Below are 19,186 nucleotides of genomic sequence, written 5' to 3'. Positions count from 1 at the left end.
TTTAATCTATGTCTGTTTACATTTTAATTGACCCAAAGGTCAAAAATGAATCTAAGATGAACATGGTTCCCAGACTTGAAACTCAGCAGCATATTAATGGTAAATTGATTTTTTTTTAAGTGTCAAAGCTCACACAGTAAAATGAGAAAAATAAATGAATGGATTTGTATAAGAAATATGGAGTATGACACAATAGTATGAAATATACTTTTCCCACAATTACCAAGTGAATTTATTGATCTGTTTCTTCCTCTAACAGGTTTTTAGTAGCATAGATCGAATAATGCAGAGTCAAGGAGAAGAGAAAGAAGATGTAGGAACTAAAGCAAAAGCTGTGACTTTGCCAGCTGTGGAACCCTTAAGCTGGAGTTCAGAATTTTCAGAAATGTAAGTGAAATCTCTTAGGGTTGTGCAGCCCCAAAAGTTTCATTCTGTTCATTTTTTCATTTTGGTGGTGGAGGGGGGCTGGTATGTTTTTATTCAGTTTGCTTATTGTTTTTTTTCGATTTAGTTTGTTTGCCACACTGAAAAAAATATTCAACCAGGAAACACCCCCCTCTTAAAAAAACAAAACAAAACACTGAACCAACAAAATAGTTTAAAGAAATAAATAAATAAACAAAAAAACAGGTCTATGGCTGCCCTGGCTGGCCTTCACAGGCCAAAAAATTGCTCTGAGCTGGGCCTGGTGCCAAAGCCAGACCTTTGTCAAGTGCTGGAGCTGGGGAGCTCCCACTCCTTCCCCATTTACCCACTTCCCAGATCCTGTGGCGAAGCAGGCAGGAGCGATGTTCAGTTACTCCTGCCTGGGTCCGAGTGCTTTAAAAATAGTGCCTGGGGATGGCGTCAAAGTGATGTCACTTCTGCACTTTCCTCTGGTGCAGCTAGCACCATTTTGTAGTATGGCTTCACTGGGGCACTCGACAAGGACCAGGCCCTCTCTGGGCAGGCTCTAGTATGGTATGGCCTGGGGCTAGACATTGGCTCCAGGCCTTGGCGCCAGTTCCGACCCAGGGCTAGGCCTCGGTGCTAAGTTACCAGAGGCCTGTTTTATATATATATATATATATATATATATATATATATATATATGGCTTGTGCTGATCAGTCAGTCAGACACACACACTGTCTTGTCTGTCTGTGTATCCTATAAAATTGGAAGATACACTAGGCAAAGACAATAGGCTCTATCTCCAAAGCCCTGTCTGTCAGTCTCCCACACAGACACAGAAGCTCTCACACACATAGGCTATTCTCTTAATTTGCTAATACATTAAAACAATATTTAGCTTTTCAACATTTGTTTGGTTTTTAACATTTACATCATTTGTAACTCAGACAGCTTGAGTAACACCAGGTACTTTTCGCTAATATACTCTATCTGCAAAGTCCTGTCTCTCATGCCCTCACATATAGGAACAGGCAGGCACGTGTATACACCACACACACACACGCTCCTCCATGCACATGCATGCACACAGGCTCCCCAGCACTCACACACACACAGGGCCTCTTCTTCCGCCAGACCCCTTCTTCCTCAGTTGGGGATGGGGGTCTACGTCATCCCTTTCCTCCTTTGGCTACCACAGGATAAGATCTGTGGTGGCTATCCTGCAGGCTTCTTCATCCAATGTGGTATGGAGTCCCCTAGTGGCCAGCAACGGGAAACATTGTCAATGTAGTTTATAAAGAGGTTCTCTAAGTTTATTTCTGTTAATTACTTGATAAAATAATACAATATATTGTCACTTTTGTTTGATTTTAAAATGTATGGGCCGGATTTTAAAAAGGTTACGCGCGCCGGGCCTATTTTAATAAGACCCGGTGACGCACGTAAAACCCCGGAACGCGTTTAAGTTCTGGGGCTTTACTAAAGGGGCGGTCCGGGGGTAGGATGGAGTGGGGGTGGGACAGTCCGGGGGCGGGGTGGGGCCAGAGGTCTCTGACAGAGCGGCCATTGCCACTGTGTTGGAGGATCGCGTGCCGGCAGGGTGCCGGCGCGTGCAGCTTGCACCTGTCCAGTGGCAGGCGCAAAAGGTAAGATACAAATTTTGGAGGGGGTTAGAGTAGGGCTTGGGGAGAAAGGTTAGGGGAAGGGATGGGAAGGAAAGGTTAGGGGGAAGGGAAAGGGAAGTTCCCTTCCAGGATGCTCCGATTTCGGAGCGGCCTGGGAGAGAACGGGGGAAAAGCAGCACGGCTCGGCGCGCACACTCCCTTGCGCACATCGACCCCTGATTTTATAACTTGCGCATGCCTACGTGCGCAAGTTATAAAATCGGGCGTACATTTGCGCGCACACTCCTTTTAAAATCTATCCTTATATCTGTTAAGGATCAGACAATCCGGGCAATGCTGGGTACTTTTCAGTAGTGTGTGTGTGTGTATATATATATGTGTGTGTATATACATGTATATTTGTTACATATATATATATATATATATAATGTGTGTTTGTGTGTATAACAAATACAAAAATTCTGAACATTTTTTGGCCTCATTTTTTGCATTCACTGAAAACATACACTTCTCTGTTGCTGTTTGTTAAAGTGATAGTGTGCAGGAATTTTGCTTAACCTTAAATTACCAGATCATCTTTTCTGCATATGTATCATCTTTATAGGTGCTGTTTCAGGCTTCTGTTTTTTTGTGTACTCATAATGTTCTTCAGGCAACAACTGTCTACTTCTGTCTCCTCTGATACTGAAAGTGCCAAACAGCACAGCGCAGGCCTTTTGCCAAAATTTGCAATTTCAGCGGAGGGAGAATGCATCAAGTCGTGTCCTGAAGCATCCCAGGAAGAGCCAGACAAAGCTGCATCTGCTTCAGAGGAAAGTGCTCAGGAAGAAGCAGAAGTCATTACTCCAGCAAGTACCATCAGCAGCGCTACGCTTTCAGGTCAGGTTTCACGTTCATATAGAAGAAATCCCCAGAAAAACAACCCTTTCTCTGCTTCGCTCTCTATCCATGGCCCCTACTTACTAAACTTTTTTTCCCACAGACACAAAGTGGGAATAAGCCTTGTGTGTGTATATATACATATAAAAAGATTTATAAGCTTGATAGTTGGGGTCTTGATTTGCAAAAGTTGATCTTCATTTTTCATTGTCCTTGGAAAAACTTTTTTTCTATACCTTGTGCCCCTGAACTATGCATTGTGTTTGGCAGATGTCCTGTTTCAAAAGGCATTTGATCAGGTTTTGTCTTTACAACTGATGACTAAAAAATCTTTAGGTTTCGCCTATGGTTCCATACTGAGCAATTGTTTTTCCCAGGTAATATTCTGCTCAGTTTTCCCCCTCAGATGTACAGAGGGGGAAGATATTTTTCTAGTTGTTTTTGTTGATATTGTGAATGTGTGTTTAGCAGGATGTCATCTAATATTGCACAGGTTCATAGACGTAAAAGATGTTGTGGTGCTTAGAAAACAGGATGAGGATATTTCTTCTCTTCCCTCTCTTTTTTTTATTTCATTGATTTAGCTTGTGTCTTTTCATTGGTAGCTTAAGGCGAGTTACATTCAGGTTCAGTGTTTTCTCTGACCCAAAGGGCTTACAGACTATAGGGGTCATTCACTAAGCCATGAGGGTCATTCACTAAGCCATGATATTTGCCCACATTTTTCTCATGTGGAGAAATATCATGGCAACAAAAGCTGCCCAAAGAATGTGCGATGGTGGCTCCAGGACTGGGGGACCACCATTGCTTAAAGGAGCCGATAGCCCAGAGAAAGTCCTGCCTACCATGAATACTGTAAAACCTCAAGGGTCTGCAATAGACCCCCTTTCCCACCCCCCTGCTGCCCTTGCAGACAGCTCACAGTTTAAAATTTAAAAAAACAACAAAAAAAAACCCCTTTAGTGGTCAAAGGAAGCCCTGCCCCCACCTCTTGCCTATAGGTGTTGAAGACCAGAGGAATCTATAGTGGAGCCACATAGACTCAGAATCAGCAAAAGCCCTGCAGAAATTACTAAACAAAGTTAAGTTAATTAGAGGCTCCCTATTAGACCAGCATTTGGTGTGTCCAAAATAAAGAGCTGTATATATATTCTTTGGGGGGCAGAAAGGACACATTAAAAAAAAACAAAACCCCCAACCTCCCCCAACTTTTCAAATTTAATTAATTGCAACCCCCCACCAAGACTTACTAAAAGTCCCTGGTGGTCTAGCGGGGTCCCGGGAGCGATCTCCCCCTCTCGGGCTGTCAGCTGCTATTAATCAAATGGTGCCAATGGCCCTTTGCCTTTACCGTGTGACAGGGGCTATCAGTGCCATTGGTTGGCCCCTGTCACATGGTAGGAGCAATCAGGGCCAGTGGAAGCACTAGGCGAACTAGGCCTGGGCCTAGGGCGCCGAGTATTAGGGGGCGCCGTGAGCAGTGGAATCCCGAGGGGGGCCAATGCCCCCGGGCGCAGGGAGGCTCATGCGGCCGCTGGTGGACCTCATCCCACTGGCGGCTGAGCAGTGACACATAGCAGGCAGATCGGCAGGGCCGTGGTGGAGCTCACGTCACCACGACCCGAAGAAAAAGATTGCATTTAAATGTGCAGGTGCTCCTCCTCATTCCTGCCCGTGTGGCCCCAGAAGAAAGCGTTGCCGGAGCCGCATGGGCAGGAAGGAGGAGGAGCATCAGCCGCGTGCTGTACTGTGTGCAGGATACACACAGCAAGAAGATCAGCAGGGCCGTGGTGGAGCACGTCCCGAAGAAAAAGGTTGCTTCTAAACGTGCAGGTTCTCCTCCTCCTTTCTGCCTGCATGGCCCCGGAAGAAAACGTTGCCAGAGCCACGCAGGCAGAAAGGAGGAGGAGCATCAGCACGTGCAGAAGAGGAGCAGCGCTTCCGAGCCGCCGCGAATCCCAAGTCGCAGCGGCCCAAGAAGAGGAAGAGGCCCAGTTGCAGGGCCGCCACGGATCCCACATTGCGGTGGGCGGCCCGAGAAGATCAGGGCCGCTGCAGAGCCCATCCTGTGGCGACACATGAAGAGGAGGCCCAGAGGTGAGAGAGAGGCTGAGGGTCTGTAGAGTGTGTATGTGTGCGTATATGAGATGAGTTGAGAGATTGTATGTGAGAGTAAGTTGAGAGACTGTGTGTGAGTTAAGAAACTGTGTGGGAGAGAGGACCTGAATGTTTGCAGAGACAGCATGTGAGGAGCCTCTGTGTGTGTGAGAGACAGCATGTGATGAATATGTATGTATGTGACAGTGTATGTGTGAGAGAGAATGGACATGTGAGTATGTGTGGGAGAGAGATTGAGGATAACCTCCTAATTCTCAACAATATCAGGGTGACTGGAAATCAAGAGCTCCCACAGAAGGGGACAGCAGGGGCTTTTTAAAATCCTTATTAGTTTTAATTATTGGGTGTTGTTTGATATATGTGCTGTTTTGAAATATTTTATTAGTGTTTGGGAAATTGTAAAAAATGTACATGATTTTAATTAATAGAAAGTCTATCAATAGTTTTAAAATATTCTTTTATTATGGTTTTACTATTATAACTGATGCTTTATGTTTCTTGATTTTATTTGTTTTATGAGGAATGGTGGTTCTGTTTATCCATTGTTAATACACAGAGTCTGGCTTCTTGGAGTTTCCATTTCAGTTTTTGTCTAATTTGTGCTCCTTTATTTTGTATTCTGTATTTGGTGAGAGTCTGTCTCTGCTCTGTGTGTGACCATGATGAGAGATTCTGCTAGCATGTAGTGTCTGTATAGGGATCTATAGCAATCGGGTTTGTTTTGTTTCCTCAGTAGATGGTGTATTGGTATTCTAGGACCCAGTGTAATATTTACCCTTGCTTTTTCACAGGTAGGGTTATTGTTGTTTGAGTCCTTGGTGTTATTACTGTTATGTTATGATGGGATTGCAGTATAGATGTTGAGTGTCTCTTTTGCGGGGTTTTGTGTTAGTTCGCAATGTGCTGGGCAGTGGAAGGTGTTCGTGCTGCTGTTACGGTGAGGTGACACCAGAATTTGAAAATATCTTTTAGTATGATGAGCTGTAAGGGAAACATCCAAGCTCCATTGTTTGGGGGAATTTCAGTGGATGCACAGAGTTAGAGAACTGGAGGTGCCGGATTTATGTTGACATTCTGTCCCTTCCTATATATTCCAGACTTCACTCTCATAGCCATATAGAATTAGTTGAATGAGGCTATCAAATAATTTTATAGTAGTTTTACTAGAAGTGTGAAACTGGCCAGCTTTTTAAAATTACGCAGAAGACCCTTTGGACTTTTTTATTCACACGTTTTTTTTTGTAACCAATTTTAAAGCAGGATCCATGCTATAGAGGTGGGTGTGATGAAGAAATGTCATTTTGGTCCCCCCCCCCAAAAAAAAACAAACCAATTCTTCTGTCTAGAGATGCCACTGATTTTCTGTGACCTTAAGCATTAGTACAAGAAGGATTAAGGGGGGGGATGCTGGAGAGGCACACAAATGCATTAGCCCCCGGGCGCTGGAGACCCTTGGTACACCACTAGGTGCGAACCATATGGGGCCGCAAGCAGCAGCAAAGAGGAATGGAGATTTGGCGGGCCGCGAGCAGTGCCCAACCTGCTCATGACCCAGAAACCACACAGTCAGTGGGCGTGATTGAGAACGATGTAGGAGACTGGGGAGGGGGGGGGGGCGCAAGGGAGAAGGCTCGCCTAATCCCCTTGCACCAGCCCTGGGAGCAATGGATGGCCCGCACCATTTTTAAAGATGGCGTCGGCTGTCCATTGCTCCTACCTGTGACAGAGGCCAGCCAATGGCACTGATAGCCTCTGTCGCACGGTAAGTGCAAAGGGCCATCAGCGCCATTTTGATTACTGGCAGCCTTCAGCCCGAGAGCAGGAGATCACTTCTGGGACCACCAGGGAATTTCGGCAAGTTTTTTTTTTTGGGGGGGGGGGGGGCGGGAGGGTGGAGGGGTTGCAATCAATTAAATTTGAAGGGTTGGGGCGGGTTTCAGAGTCAGCTGAAATAAAATTGGCCCGAACTCCAGGAAAACGAAATTTTCCGCGGCGGGCCAATAACGAAGGCCGAACCAAAAGGTTTGGCCGAATCACATCACTGTTTGACACTAGTCTTCACCCTCAGGGGCACCCATCTTCTTTCGTTCCCTCTAGCCCTGTATTGACTATCGAGCCCTGAACACCGTAATTATCGGCAACTGCTACCCTCTGCTTCTTAATGAACTGTTGGAACATCTCAAGGCAGCCCAAATATTCACTAAGTTCGATTTGAGGGGATCATATAATCTTGTCAAATCAGGGAAGGAGGAGAATGGAAGATTATGTTTCAAACCCGCTGTGGACACTATGGGGTAGATTTTAAAAGGAGCGCGCGCGGCGTACATGTGCGCATGCTACCCGGCACGCCCACATGTATGCCCGATTTTATAACATGCATGCGCAGGTGTGCACATGTTATAAAATTGGGGGTCGGCACATGCCACAGGGTGCACAGTTGTGCACCTTGCATGCGCCGAGACGTGCTGACTTCCCCCATTCCCTCCTAGGCTGCTCCAAAAAAAACAAAACAATTTAGGACAATTTTTAAAATTGCCGGTGCGCGATCCCTGGCCCAGCAGCCATGTTGGAGGCCTCTGACAACGCCTCGCCCCCTTCCCACCCCTTTTTGCAAGCCCCGGGACTTACATGCGTCCTGAGGCTTTACGCGCGTCGCCGGGCCTTTTGAAAATAGGCCTGGCGCAGGTAACCCCCCCCGGGCAATCTAGGAGGTAGATTAAGGTCAGGAGGTTAGGGAAAGAACGTTAGGTGGCTAGCACTGATTTTCAGTTCAAGCTGTCATGCATGGCTGGCCAAATCTAGGTACTGCCTCCTTCCTGACTGTAATATATACTGAAAGTGTGGTGACCCAATCTCTTCCCTCCTGACACTGTAAATATTTTTAGAAGGCCCAATCCCTTTCCTTCATCCCTACTTTAAAAAATAAGACAGTGGCAGTCAGAATCCATTTTCCCTGCTGTCCCAAAAAGGTAAACGCTGGCTGGGAAGACCCCTGGTCAATACTTGCCTTTTTTGGGACTGCAAAAAAGTTGGGGTTCACTGGGCTGGCATGTCTTTATATTTGAGAGCAGGAACAAAGGGCGGGGGATCAGGTCATGTGATCTTTTAAAAAAATATTCAGCATAGATGGAGGGAAAGGGATTAGCTATGGGAAGCTTTTAAAAATATTTAGCACAGTCTAGAGAGAGGAAGGTGGATCCAGCAGCATAACTTTAAAAAAAAAATGTTTAATACAGTCAGGAGGAAAGGGGGAATACTGGCTTGGTTTGGTGGGTGAGGTGGGTTGTTTAGAGAATTTAGAGGGAAATTCATCAAACAATGTTAGGGCTGTTACACATATCAAACAGGATATATCGTACAATAAATGCTGTATATCACGTGATATAGTCCTATTGTGGTGATATAGTGCATAAATTAGGTCTAATTCGCTCCCCTATTCTATTGAGCTGCTTTGCATGGCATTTGCATGCATGAATTTTGTAAATATATGCAAAGCATCTCATGCATAGATTATCCTAGGTAAATAAAATAATGTGGCTGACTTAGAAATTTGTCAGCTACGTTATTTTATCTACATCTTTCATAAAAATGTTAATCTACCATGGGAGCATCAACACCCTAACGCAAGTCCCAATGCTCCCGCAGTAGATTTAAAGGGCCTAACTGTTAAAAAAAAAAAAAAAAAAAAAAAAGCTGTGAACTGTCCAAAAAAATGTCCAGAGGTCTAATATGACTCTTCTTCCTACCCCGGGGCTGCCAATGAAGGAAGACCCTTTAAAATATATATATATATATATATATATAAATGTATAAAATCATAATGAAAGGTTCACTCAACGATGCTCAACCCCATTCTTACTAAATAAAAAGTGGCCAAATGGTTGCCCCTCTTCCCATTTCCATAAAATAAGTGAAAAGATGTGCCCCTCCCCAACCCCCAAGTTTTAAAATGAATAGGTAGTGGTATAGTAGGCCCCCCATCCCCAGACTCAAAAGTCCAAATAAGAATGGTTGGATCAATAGTGCACCCCCTGGATCCCCCTTCCACAATGGGGAAACAGCTGTTCAGAAGGGCCCAAGGTGCCCTAGACCTGAGCTCGGTCAGTGCCATTGTCCAAAATGGTGCTAATCTGGCCTTACCCCCATCACATGAATGGGGACAAAGTCTGGGCATCAGATCAAAGGCATATGGCTGTGGTCCAGTGCCTGGACTTTGCCCCAGTCATGTGACAGGCAAAGAGCTAGGTTGGTGCTATTTTGAAAAATGGTGCCAAATGGACCCAAGGCTAGGGGTGGCAAGGGCTCTTCTGGACAGTTTCTAGCCATGATTTGAAGTAATGGGGTGTGGTGGAGCCAAGATGGGATCACTCTACAACCACAAATCTTTTTGGACTTGGGGGCTGGAGAAGAGGGGGGATTACTATACCACTATCAGGGTTTTTATAAACTTGGAGGTTGGAGGGAAGTGGTACAGGAGGACCCAATTTTTACCCTTTTGTAATGGAAAGAGAGGGATTGGGGCATACCATTTGGCCATTATTTATTCCATGAGGAAAAGGGTTGGGCCAGGAGGGGGAAGCTGGTCATCATGTGAACCTTTCACTGTAATTTTATACCCTTTTTTTAAAGGGGTAGCTTCGATTGGCAGTGCCAGGATGGGGAGGGGGTCATTATAGACCATGCAGACACTTTTTGGACAGTTTGCAGCTATTTATTTATTTTTTTTTAAGCAGGGCCTTTTAAGGCGATGGCAGCTCCATGTGTTAGGGGCTGCCATCGCACATTACAAGCTTCTACTGCATTGTTTTGCCTCCCGGAAATTTACCGCCAGACAAAATACAGCTGCAGTATTTTTTCAGTGTATGAGCCAATATTATGGATGCACCACCTGCGATATTGGGCCGCTCCGCCCTCCTGGTAAAACATCGCAGCTTAGTACAGTAAATCTAGGCCTTAGTTGGCTAGGACTGTTTTTCAGCACTGTCCAACTAAATATAGGCACAGAGTCCTAATTTTAGCCAACCAAGTTTTAGCTAACACATTTAGGGTTGATTTTCAGCCAAACTTTTAGCTGGCTAGAGTCATCTTAGAATTAGACCCATCCTACCTCTCTAATTTGCTCAAATTTTATAATCTCCCTTGTATTTTACGCTCACAAGGAAAATTTTTAATTGAGGTTCCAACAGGCTTGCTTGGCTAAACAAAACTCTTCACTGAGCCTTTTTTGCAATAGGCCCCTCTTTATGGAATATCTTCCCGGTTTCTTTATGGGCTTCTGTTATGGACATTAGTTTTTTGCAAGCAGATGAAGGCCCTCCTGATGGGTCATGAGTTGTGTAATTGTGCTACAGGATTAATATTAGCTTGACAGTAATATCCTGGTTAATGGTGTTCATTAATGATTGTCTTTATCTGTATTTTAATGTAATTTTTTTATGTTTTAAATTTTGTTGCAATCTGCCCATGTTTTGTGGTATGTTTTAAATTTAAGCTGTAATCTGCTTAGCATAGATTTGTTATAGGCAGAGCATAAATATTTTTTAAATAAATAAAATTGGCCAGCCAAAAATTGATCTCAAAGCATTTTGAGGCTATGGCATATGCTTATACTTAAGGATGTAAATGTGTATAATCTAGAGGAGACACGAGAAAGGAGAGATTTAATAAACATTAAAATACCTGAAAGGTATTAATGATGCACAGGAAGTAAGCCTTTTTCACTGGAAGAGAAGATCTAAAACAAGGGGTCATGATGTGAGGCTTTAAGGAGGTAGAATCCAGAGCAGCATCAATAAGTGTTTTTGTTTTTTTTTCATGGAAAGGAAGGTGAAGACTAAAACAGTAATTGACTTTAAAAGAGCATAGAATAAACAGCGAAGATCCTTAGTTGCAACATGAATAGATAGCAGAAGCAAACCTAGTGGCACTTATTTAAGTGTTTAAAGTGCCATATTAGAACTCTTCAACAATGATTGTTGGGGCCACCAAAATGAATGTTGAAGTGGGTTATGTGAAACAGAAGTCTCAGCAGAATCACGGACGTGCGCATAGCCATGTCTGTCAGCCAGGCTACACTTGAGACAGGTGTCCAAATAGCCACACTAGCATTGGTAGCCTTTTAGATTATTACAAAGCTTTATGCTTAGACATGGGAAGAGAGGGGGAGCTGGGTATGAAATAAGTGGGAGGTTTTGTACGCTAATCTATCTAAGGTGGTAGAGTACAAAGGAGGAAGTTGATAAAAACTATCCTAAGAGGTAATATCTTATAATTACTCTCACTGTTTGGGTGGTAGCTGAGCAGGAGTAACTAGGCAGTCTGGATGGGGTGGTTGGTCTTTTCCTGCCATCATTTGCTGTGTTTTCTTTAAAAGTGTTTCCAGGAACATAAGTCAAATTGTTTCATTTAATTAAAAACGAATCCAGCAATTTGTAGATTAAGCACAATAATACAAGTGATCCTCATAGACACATTAACATAATGTCTTCTATTCAGTGCAACAACTGTGATGCTTTAGTCCTAAAGCACATTATCTGGAGGCTGAAGTCTTGTCCCATTTGTCTTCAACTGTCTGGAATAAAAAAGGAGCTGACTCATCTGAAAGAGGAATTGTCTAGGATTAAAAAAAAACAAAACTCCCCAATTATGTAGCATCCAAAATATCTGCCTTCACTCCCATAGAGGATTCAGAAACTCAGTAATAAATTGATTACAGTGGGTTCTGGACGGGTAAGGCCTATGATGGAGAGACACCCATTCTTCTAAATGATGCTCATACAAAACACCTTTTCTGCATTGGAAAATAAAGATGTTCCAGAACTGGAAACTGAAGCGGCATCTGAAAGGAAAGGCAAAAAACCCTAAATACTTTCATACATAACAGGAAGCCCCTTTGGCTCAGAGACAATATCAATAGTGGTCTACAGAAATCTGAAAATACTACCAAATAGCATAACAGAAAGCTCCTTCTGTTGGGAGACTATCATTAGAAGCATCAACCTGGGGACTCATTTTGAAGGACATAAATGCCTTCCAGGACCCTCAGCTGGCAGAAATGGAAGCCAGATTCTCAACACCATTAAAGAAAAAAACAAGCACTATAAAATTGATTAGCCATCCGGGGATCAGTGACTGCTAGAAAAAATATGCAGGCAGTACTGAGAGATTTCTGGACTTTGGGGAAGAAGCTTTGCATGTAGCAAAGAAAATTACCTTTTCAGAAGTGTTACCTGTTCATGGAAAGGGAAGGGAAAGGCTGAACCACATAGACAACTTCAATACATGGCCCAAAACCTGATGTAAAGAAGGATTTGGATATATTGGTGGGGCTGTGTATGAAATAATAAAAAGACTACAATGCTAATTTTAAAATGAGTGCACGTGTGCCAGCGAAGATACACTGAAATTTTTAATCATGCGCACTTGTGGGCGAATGTTGTAAAATACACCAGCCTCACGTAAGTATGCTCCTAATTTTAAGATGTTACTCAAGCATAGCTAGTGCGCGTGCCTTCCATTGGACTTTGTCGGCTTTTACGTGCGTGTCAGCAGATTTTAAAACATGCTCGCACAAGGCACATTCCCAGGTTTCCAGTTAGTTCACCAGTTTGTCCATTTAATATGGAGGTCTTTCAGACTCCTCTGGTTCTTCATCCTGCACACCACCCAGTTGACCTGGACTCCTCATCCTATTCTATAAGCCCTAAAACTCAAGATCTATAGCTTGCTTCTCATCAGGAGCAGCAAGAAAGTTATGCGGATATCTAGCATATGCATGCTGCGGTTTTTGGTTTTAAAATACGATGTTACAGGCATAAATATTGGCCCCACCCCAGAATGCCCATTCCCACCCCTTTTCCTCCTCCTTATTCCTCATGCACACATGGGTACATAAGTGTGTATTTTTTGCTTTTTAAAATCCACGTGCATGACCCACATACGCTTGTATATTGGCATTTTTGCATAAGCTATGCTTTTAAAATCGACACATATATGGTAAAGACAGTCTATTTCTGTCTGTGGCAGGGAAAAGGATCCTAAGTGAGAAACTCAGATCATATTTCATCAGGTGTTTAAACTAGTGGACAGGGATCACAGAGAGAAGGCAATGGAATGGGAATGTTGCCCCCATCATATACAGATCAGGAAGTGAGTAAAGAAAAGGACAAAATTTAATCCATTTTTAAGCAGAAGGGAAGAAAAGGTGCCTAGAAAGAGCAGCCAGCTGAGAGAGAAAAACTGTGTACACAGATGTTTGTTGTCTGTACAACAGAATTCCAGATTTGCAGGCCGTAATGGTGGAAGCAGACTTGGATATTGTTATTACAGAGACATGGTTCAGTGATCCTCATAAATGGGATACGGCTATCCCAGGCTATATCCTGTTGAGGGAAGGATAGAGGACAGAAAAGGGGAAGGAGTAGTTCCTTATGTCAAAAACAATACCCTGGTAACTGAAATGTAGGCGGTGTGGGGAAAAGAGCAAGCACTGTGGGGCTGCCTTGGAAAAAGATGATGGCACTTCCATTTACACTAGCGTTGTCTACAGGCTTCTGAATCAAACAGAAGAACTGGACAAAGATCTGGCTGAAGACATCCAACAGGTGGCAAGGAAGGGGGGAAGTGTTGTTTGTTGGAGATTTTAATCTGCTTGATGTGGACGGGAGTATGCCTGCTGCAGAATCTATAAGAAGCAGAGATTGTTGCTGCCCTTCAAAGTGTTCTGCTTAGACCAAAGATGATGGAACCGATGAGGGGAGAAATGATACTGGACCTGGTGCTCATGAATGGAGATAGTATCTTAAATGTCCAGATAAGTGCCCATCTGAGCACCAGTGATTATCAGACAGTATGGTTTGATATAGTGGCCAAGATGGAGAGAAGTCACATGAAGATCTAAGTCCTGAATTCCAAAAATACAGACTTTGTTAACATAGGGAAGTATTTTTAAGAAGAGGTAGAAGACTGGATGAAGATGAACAGTATGCCAAATTAAAAGGAGCTATAATAAAGACCAATACCCTAAAATTACCAATCAGAACAGAATCAATCATATCAACATATGAACTTATTAGATATAAACTTTAATATAGCTCTAAAATGTATTACTTTTTCATAACACACTTAAATCCATGATACAATATTCTAGAAAAGTTTTTAAAAACTTTCAATCTAACTGAAACCCTCTCTTCAACCTCCCTTCTCATACACGTCATCGTACATACTCTTCGACATTCACACCAAACTTCCACCATGCTCATTCAAAATAGTTTTACTCCAAACAACTCTTTCTAATATACCCCAAAAACAATACATGTGTATCTTATCAAAATTCTTAATGGTTGCATGGGAGCAACAGTCACAACATGTTATCAACACTAGCGACATCAAATATTTTCATATTTCTCCAAGCAGTTACTAGCTAGCTCACACAGGTTTGTACTTAGCTTGTTGAATTCATCACCAGTGTTATAAAAGCCAATCGGTAATGTTCTAGGTAACCACTGAGGGCAACAGATTCATAAGTAATAAATTATAGAGATATATTAAAGTTTGTATCTAATATATTGATACGATCAATGCTGTTCTGATTGGTAATTTTAGGGTATTGACCTTGGGGTGGTCAGGGTATTTGGTTTTAGTGAGGCAACAAATCTTTATGTAAGAAAAGTAAATAAAAGTAAGAGGAAAAGGAAACAGATATAGTTCTTCAAAGAGGTGACTGAAAAAATAAAGGCAAAAAGATCAGCATTCAAAAAGTACCAAAGAACTCAACAAGAGGAACACAGGGAAGAATATGTTCGGAAGCTGAAAGAGATGAGGAAAGAAATCATGATGTCAAAAGCTAGAGAGGAATAAAGGATTTCCAAAGAGGTAAAGAGAGGTGACAAGACATTTTTCAGATACATCAGAGAAAAGAGGAAAACTAGAGGTGGTATTTTAAGATTGAAAGCAGATAAAGGTCATCATGTAGAAAAAGATGAGGAGAAAGCAGAAATATTAAACTACTTCAGTGTTCACTAAAGAAGACTTTGATGAAGGACCAGTGGTGGTAGACAAGAGTAAGGATGGGAATGGAGTAGATACAACCCCATTTACAGAAGAGAACATTTGAGTGGAAGTAGCAAAACTGAAAGTGGCAATGCCATGGGGCCTGATTAGCTACATCCCAGGATACTAAAGGAGCTCAGAGAGGTTCTGGCAAGTCTGCTGAAAGATCTGTTCAATAGATCCTTGGAAACGGGCATGGTGACACAGGACTGGAAGAGGGTGGTGGTGGACCCGCTTCACAAAAGTAGGAGCAGAGAGGAGGCTGGAAACTACAGGGTGGTTAGCCTTATCTTGTGGTGGGAAAATTAATGGAAACACAGCTGAAGGAAAGGATAGTCAACTATCTACAGTCCATTGGGTTGCAGGATATATGAGACAGCAAGTTTTTACCAAAGAAAGGTCATGCCAAACTAATCTGATTGATTTTTTTTGATTGGATGACTAGAAAATTAGACTTTATCTGGATTTCAGCAAAGCTTTTGATACTGTCCTGCACAGGACATTTATGAACAAAATAAAAAGTGGGTCCCAAGGTGGTGGAATGGATTACAAATTGGTTGACTGGCAGACAACAGCGATTAGTGGTAAATGGAACCTATTCGAAAAAGAGAAGTGTCATAAGTGGAGTAACTCAAGGATTGGTTCTGGGACCAGTTCTGTCCAATATCTTTGTGAGCAACATAGCGGAAGGGTTATAAGGAAAAATGTATCTCTTTGTGGATGACACTAAGATCTGCAAGAGATTGGACAGACCTGAAGGAGTAGAGAGAATGGAAAGTGATCTAAGAAAGCTTGAAGAATGGTCGAAGATTAGACATCTGGATTCAATGCCAAGAGATGCAGAGTCATGCATCTGGGGTGCAGAAATTCAAAGGAGCTCTCTGTGATGGGGGCGGGGGCGAGACACTGATGTGCACAGCCCAGGAAAGAAACCTCAGACTGATAGTGTCTGATCTGAAATCAAGCTAAGTAATGTGACAAAGTGGTGGCTAAGGCCAGAAGGATACTGGGCTGCATCGAGAGAGGCATAACCAGCAGGAAAAATGAGGTGATAATGCCCCAGTACATTGGTGAGGCTTCACCTGAAGTACTATGTTCAGTTCTGGAGATTGTATCTCAAAAGGGATAGAGACAGGATGGAAGCAGTCTAATGAAAGGCAACCAAGTTTGTGTGAAGTTTGCACTGGAAGATTTATGAGATGAGATTGAAAGACCTAAATATGTATACCATGGAGGAGAGCAGGGACAGGGAAATATGATACACACTTTTAAATATCTGAAAAATATTAATGGTGCACAAGAATCACACCTTTACCAATGAAAAGAAAGCTGTAGAACTAGGAGTCATAATATGAAGCTCCAAGAGTAGAAACTCAGGAATAACAGCAGGAAATATTTCTTCAAGAAAGGATGCATGGAATGCCCTCCTGGAAGAGGTAGTGAAGACCAGAATAGTAATGGAATTCAAAAGGGCTTGGGATAAACACTGGGTATCCCTAGTGACTAAAGAAAGGAAATGAAGATAAGGTCTAATCTGCACGGAGCGGCAGTTACTACTGTTAATGGAAGACATGGGGATAACCTGCATGGTGTAGTAGTTACTACCTTTAACAGAAGGCTCTTGGGTAATTTGCACAAAGAGGCAGTTACTACCCACCAAAAGAAATAACTTGCTGGGAAGACTGAATGGACCACTTCTGTCCTTTTCTGCCGTAATTTACATTTCATTTACTATATAAAAACAAAACTGATTATGAGCATGGCAGAAACATGTCACATTGTCTCATGAGCTGCTTCTTCAACCCCAGAATGTTTCTTCTTGTAGCTGGAATTAGAGAGAGGGAGTAAGTGACCAGACATGATGATACCTGGGATTAGGTATAAGGTACCATCAAACTATGGGTTCAAAAATGTAGAGGCAGTAATGATGAAAGGTTACTTTGGGAACAGGAGCAGCGACATGAGTGGAGGAGTAGCCTAGTAATTAGAATAATAGGCCTCGAACCAGGGAAACCAGGATTCATATCCCACTGCTGCTCCCTAAAGGGCAAGTCACTTTATCCTCCATTGCCTCAGGTACAAACCTGGGGGCTCATTCACTAAGCCAAGATAGGACTTTACCACGTGTTTTGTGTTAAATGCCTGAATTCGCCTGAAAACAATTTGCATCACATAGTAGAATGTCACACCAAGAGGTAAAAACTGTTTTCTCTAATTGTTCTGCAAATAAGAAAAACAGATACAAAGTGTGGAGATGAGGAAGGTCTATGGCTTCTTGCAGTAAAATATCACACAGTAACACTGGAAATATAGCAGATCTTATGGAAAAATAACTCAGGAAGAGTTATTTGGGTAAAGCCAAGAGATTGCACGAAAATCGCTATTTTCTCACAATATTTCTTTTGTCCTCCTGATCCATCTACTAAGCTGTAGACCAATAAAAATGCTTTCCTAGCCGGCAGGTTACTTCCTGGCAAAATGTTTTCACACTATAGTCTGCTTTTGGCACAGTGGCGGCTTTGCACATCAAACCAGTACCAGCGAAAGGGCAGGGAGGCAAAAATGCCACTCATGCCAGAGCAACAGCAGGTAGCGGATGGGAAACTAGAACAGGTCAGCCCACAGGGGCTTGGGGGCCTCTCACCACATAAGGGAGGCAACACTGAGTCTGGCAGGAGTGAATCTATCATGCCCATACCACATTGCTCGGTCTTCCTAAGGAGGAGGTGAATTGGGGTACTGTCTGAGCTCACAGACCATCATGGTATTCTATGAGAAGCTCAAGATGAATTAGATCCTGTCACAGCCAAATCCCATGCTATACCAAGCTTTATGAAACTACTCAGGTAGCTATTTCATGGCTTCCAGCTCCTTACAAACAACTGTCAGAAAGTTACAACCAAGCTTTTCTCGGTCCTTATACCAGGTGCTCCGAGCCTTGCACTGCCATGTTCTTGATAACATCAGAATTCCCTCTCGGAGGCATGAACTGCTGGCTTTAAAGACAGATTTCTGTGCTATCATACAGTTCACTAATGTCTTGAGTGCCATATACTGCACACTGGGGGTTAGCATGCCAGCCCATGAAAGGGAGCACAAGCTCTTCCACTCAATGTGCAATTGTGTATGATACACATAAGTGCATCTTCAGTTTCCTGGGGCCACCCAGGACACCTGTGTAACCCCCAATTCAGGATGAAGGCTAAATCTTACTCTGGTCATAAAAATCCCAAGACTGAGTCCAAATGTTATTTTCACCAGTCTTTTGCCCCCGGGGTGTGGGTTCTTGATCTCTTGGGAGGGAAGGATATCCTTCAAGGCCTAGAGCATAGGTGAAATCCCTTCCTCGTTTGTTACTATGGCTCTTCTGGGAAGTTCAGCCCAGGCTGGACTCACTAGTTGGATGTTCAAATAAAAGTTTACTGTGATTTGTTGAAAAATAATTAAGATGCATAAACAATATATAATATCCAGTTACATCCAGTTTTATCTGTAGTCCTGGAGTAAGGATTTAAAGTTTCTATACCTCTGGGGAAATGTTCCTCAGTGCAGGGTCTTGAGACAGGCTTACCTTCCATGGGAATGTAAGGTATAGCTGTTCCAACGTGGCTGGGGTGTCCTAGATGTGGAATGGGTCCTTCTTCCCCATAGTACCTATGGTCCAAGGATATTCCAGATCTTCCAACCTTTGTTCTGTGGTGGAAACTCCTTTGGAGGTCTCCAGATGTCCTTCACTCCTCTTCAAAACAGATGACTGTAAGCCTTCCTTGAGGAAAGTCAGCTCACTCGAAAACAGTTCTTAAGGCTTTCCAGGTCACCTGCATTAGGAATTAATTATTGTACATCTTTGCGGTCATGTACTAGTGACACTAAAACTTTTTTACATGGGATGCTTATATGGCCTAGACCAGGGGTGGCCAACTCTGCTCCTCGAGAACCACAAACAGGCCAGATTTTCAGGATATCCACTATGAACATTGATGAGATAGATTTCCATACAGTGGAGGCAAAACATGCAAATCTATCTCATGCATATTTATTGTGGATATCCTGAAATCCTGACCTGTTTGTGGCTTTCGAGGACCACAGTTGGCATTCCGTGGCCTACACCCTGAGAAAAAAA

General features: G+C 43.0%; 1 protein-coding gene across 6 annotated transcripts in view; it reads left to right on the top strand.

Annotated features, from left to right (window-relative positions):
• The window catches only part of MAST4 (microtubule associated serine/threonine kinase family member 4), a 963,205-nt gene that overhangs the window by 908,757 nt on the left and 35,262 nt on the right, over window positions 1-19,186 (top strand). For 5 of the 6 annotated variants that reach the window (XM_029575908.1, XM_029575928.1, XM_029575955.1 and 2 more), the window contains 2 exons: window positions 260-387; window positions 2,669-2,895. In XM_029575908.1, coding sequence (XP_029431768.1) covers window positions 260-387; window positions 2,669-2,895 — 355 coding nt within the window. The remainder of the gene's footprint in view (window positions 1-259; window positions 388-2,668; window positions 2,896-19,186) is intronic. The other variant, XM_029575919.1, reaches the window with a different exon arrangement.

The sequence above is a fragment of the Rhinatrema bivittatum genome, chromosome 1 (genome assembly GCF_901001135.1).
Source record: "Rhinatrema bivittatum chromosome 1, aRhiBiv1.1, whole genome shotgun sequence".
Lineage (NCBI taxonomy): Eukaryota > Metazoa > Chordata > Amphibia > Gymnophiona > Rhinatrematidae > Rhinatrema > Rhinatrema bivittatum.
This window is presented reverse-complemented; position numbering and strand designations above follow the sequence as displayed.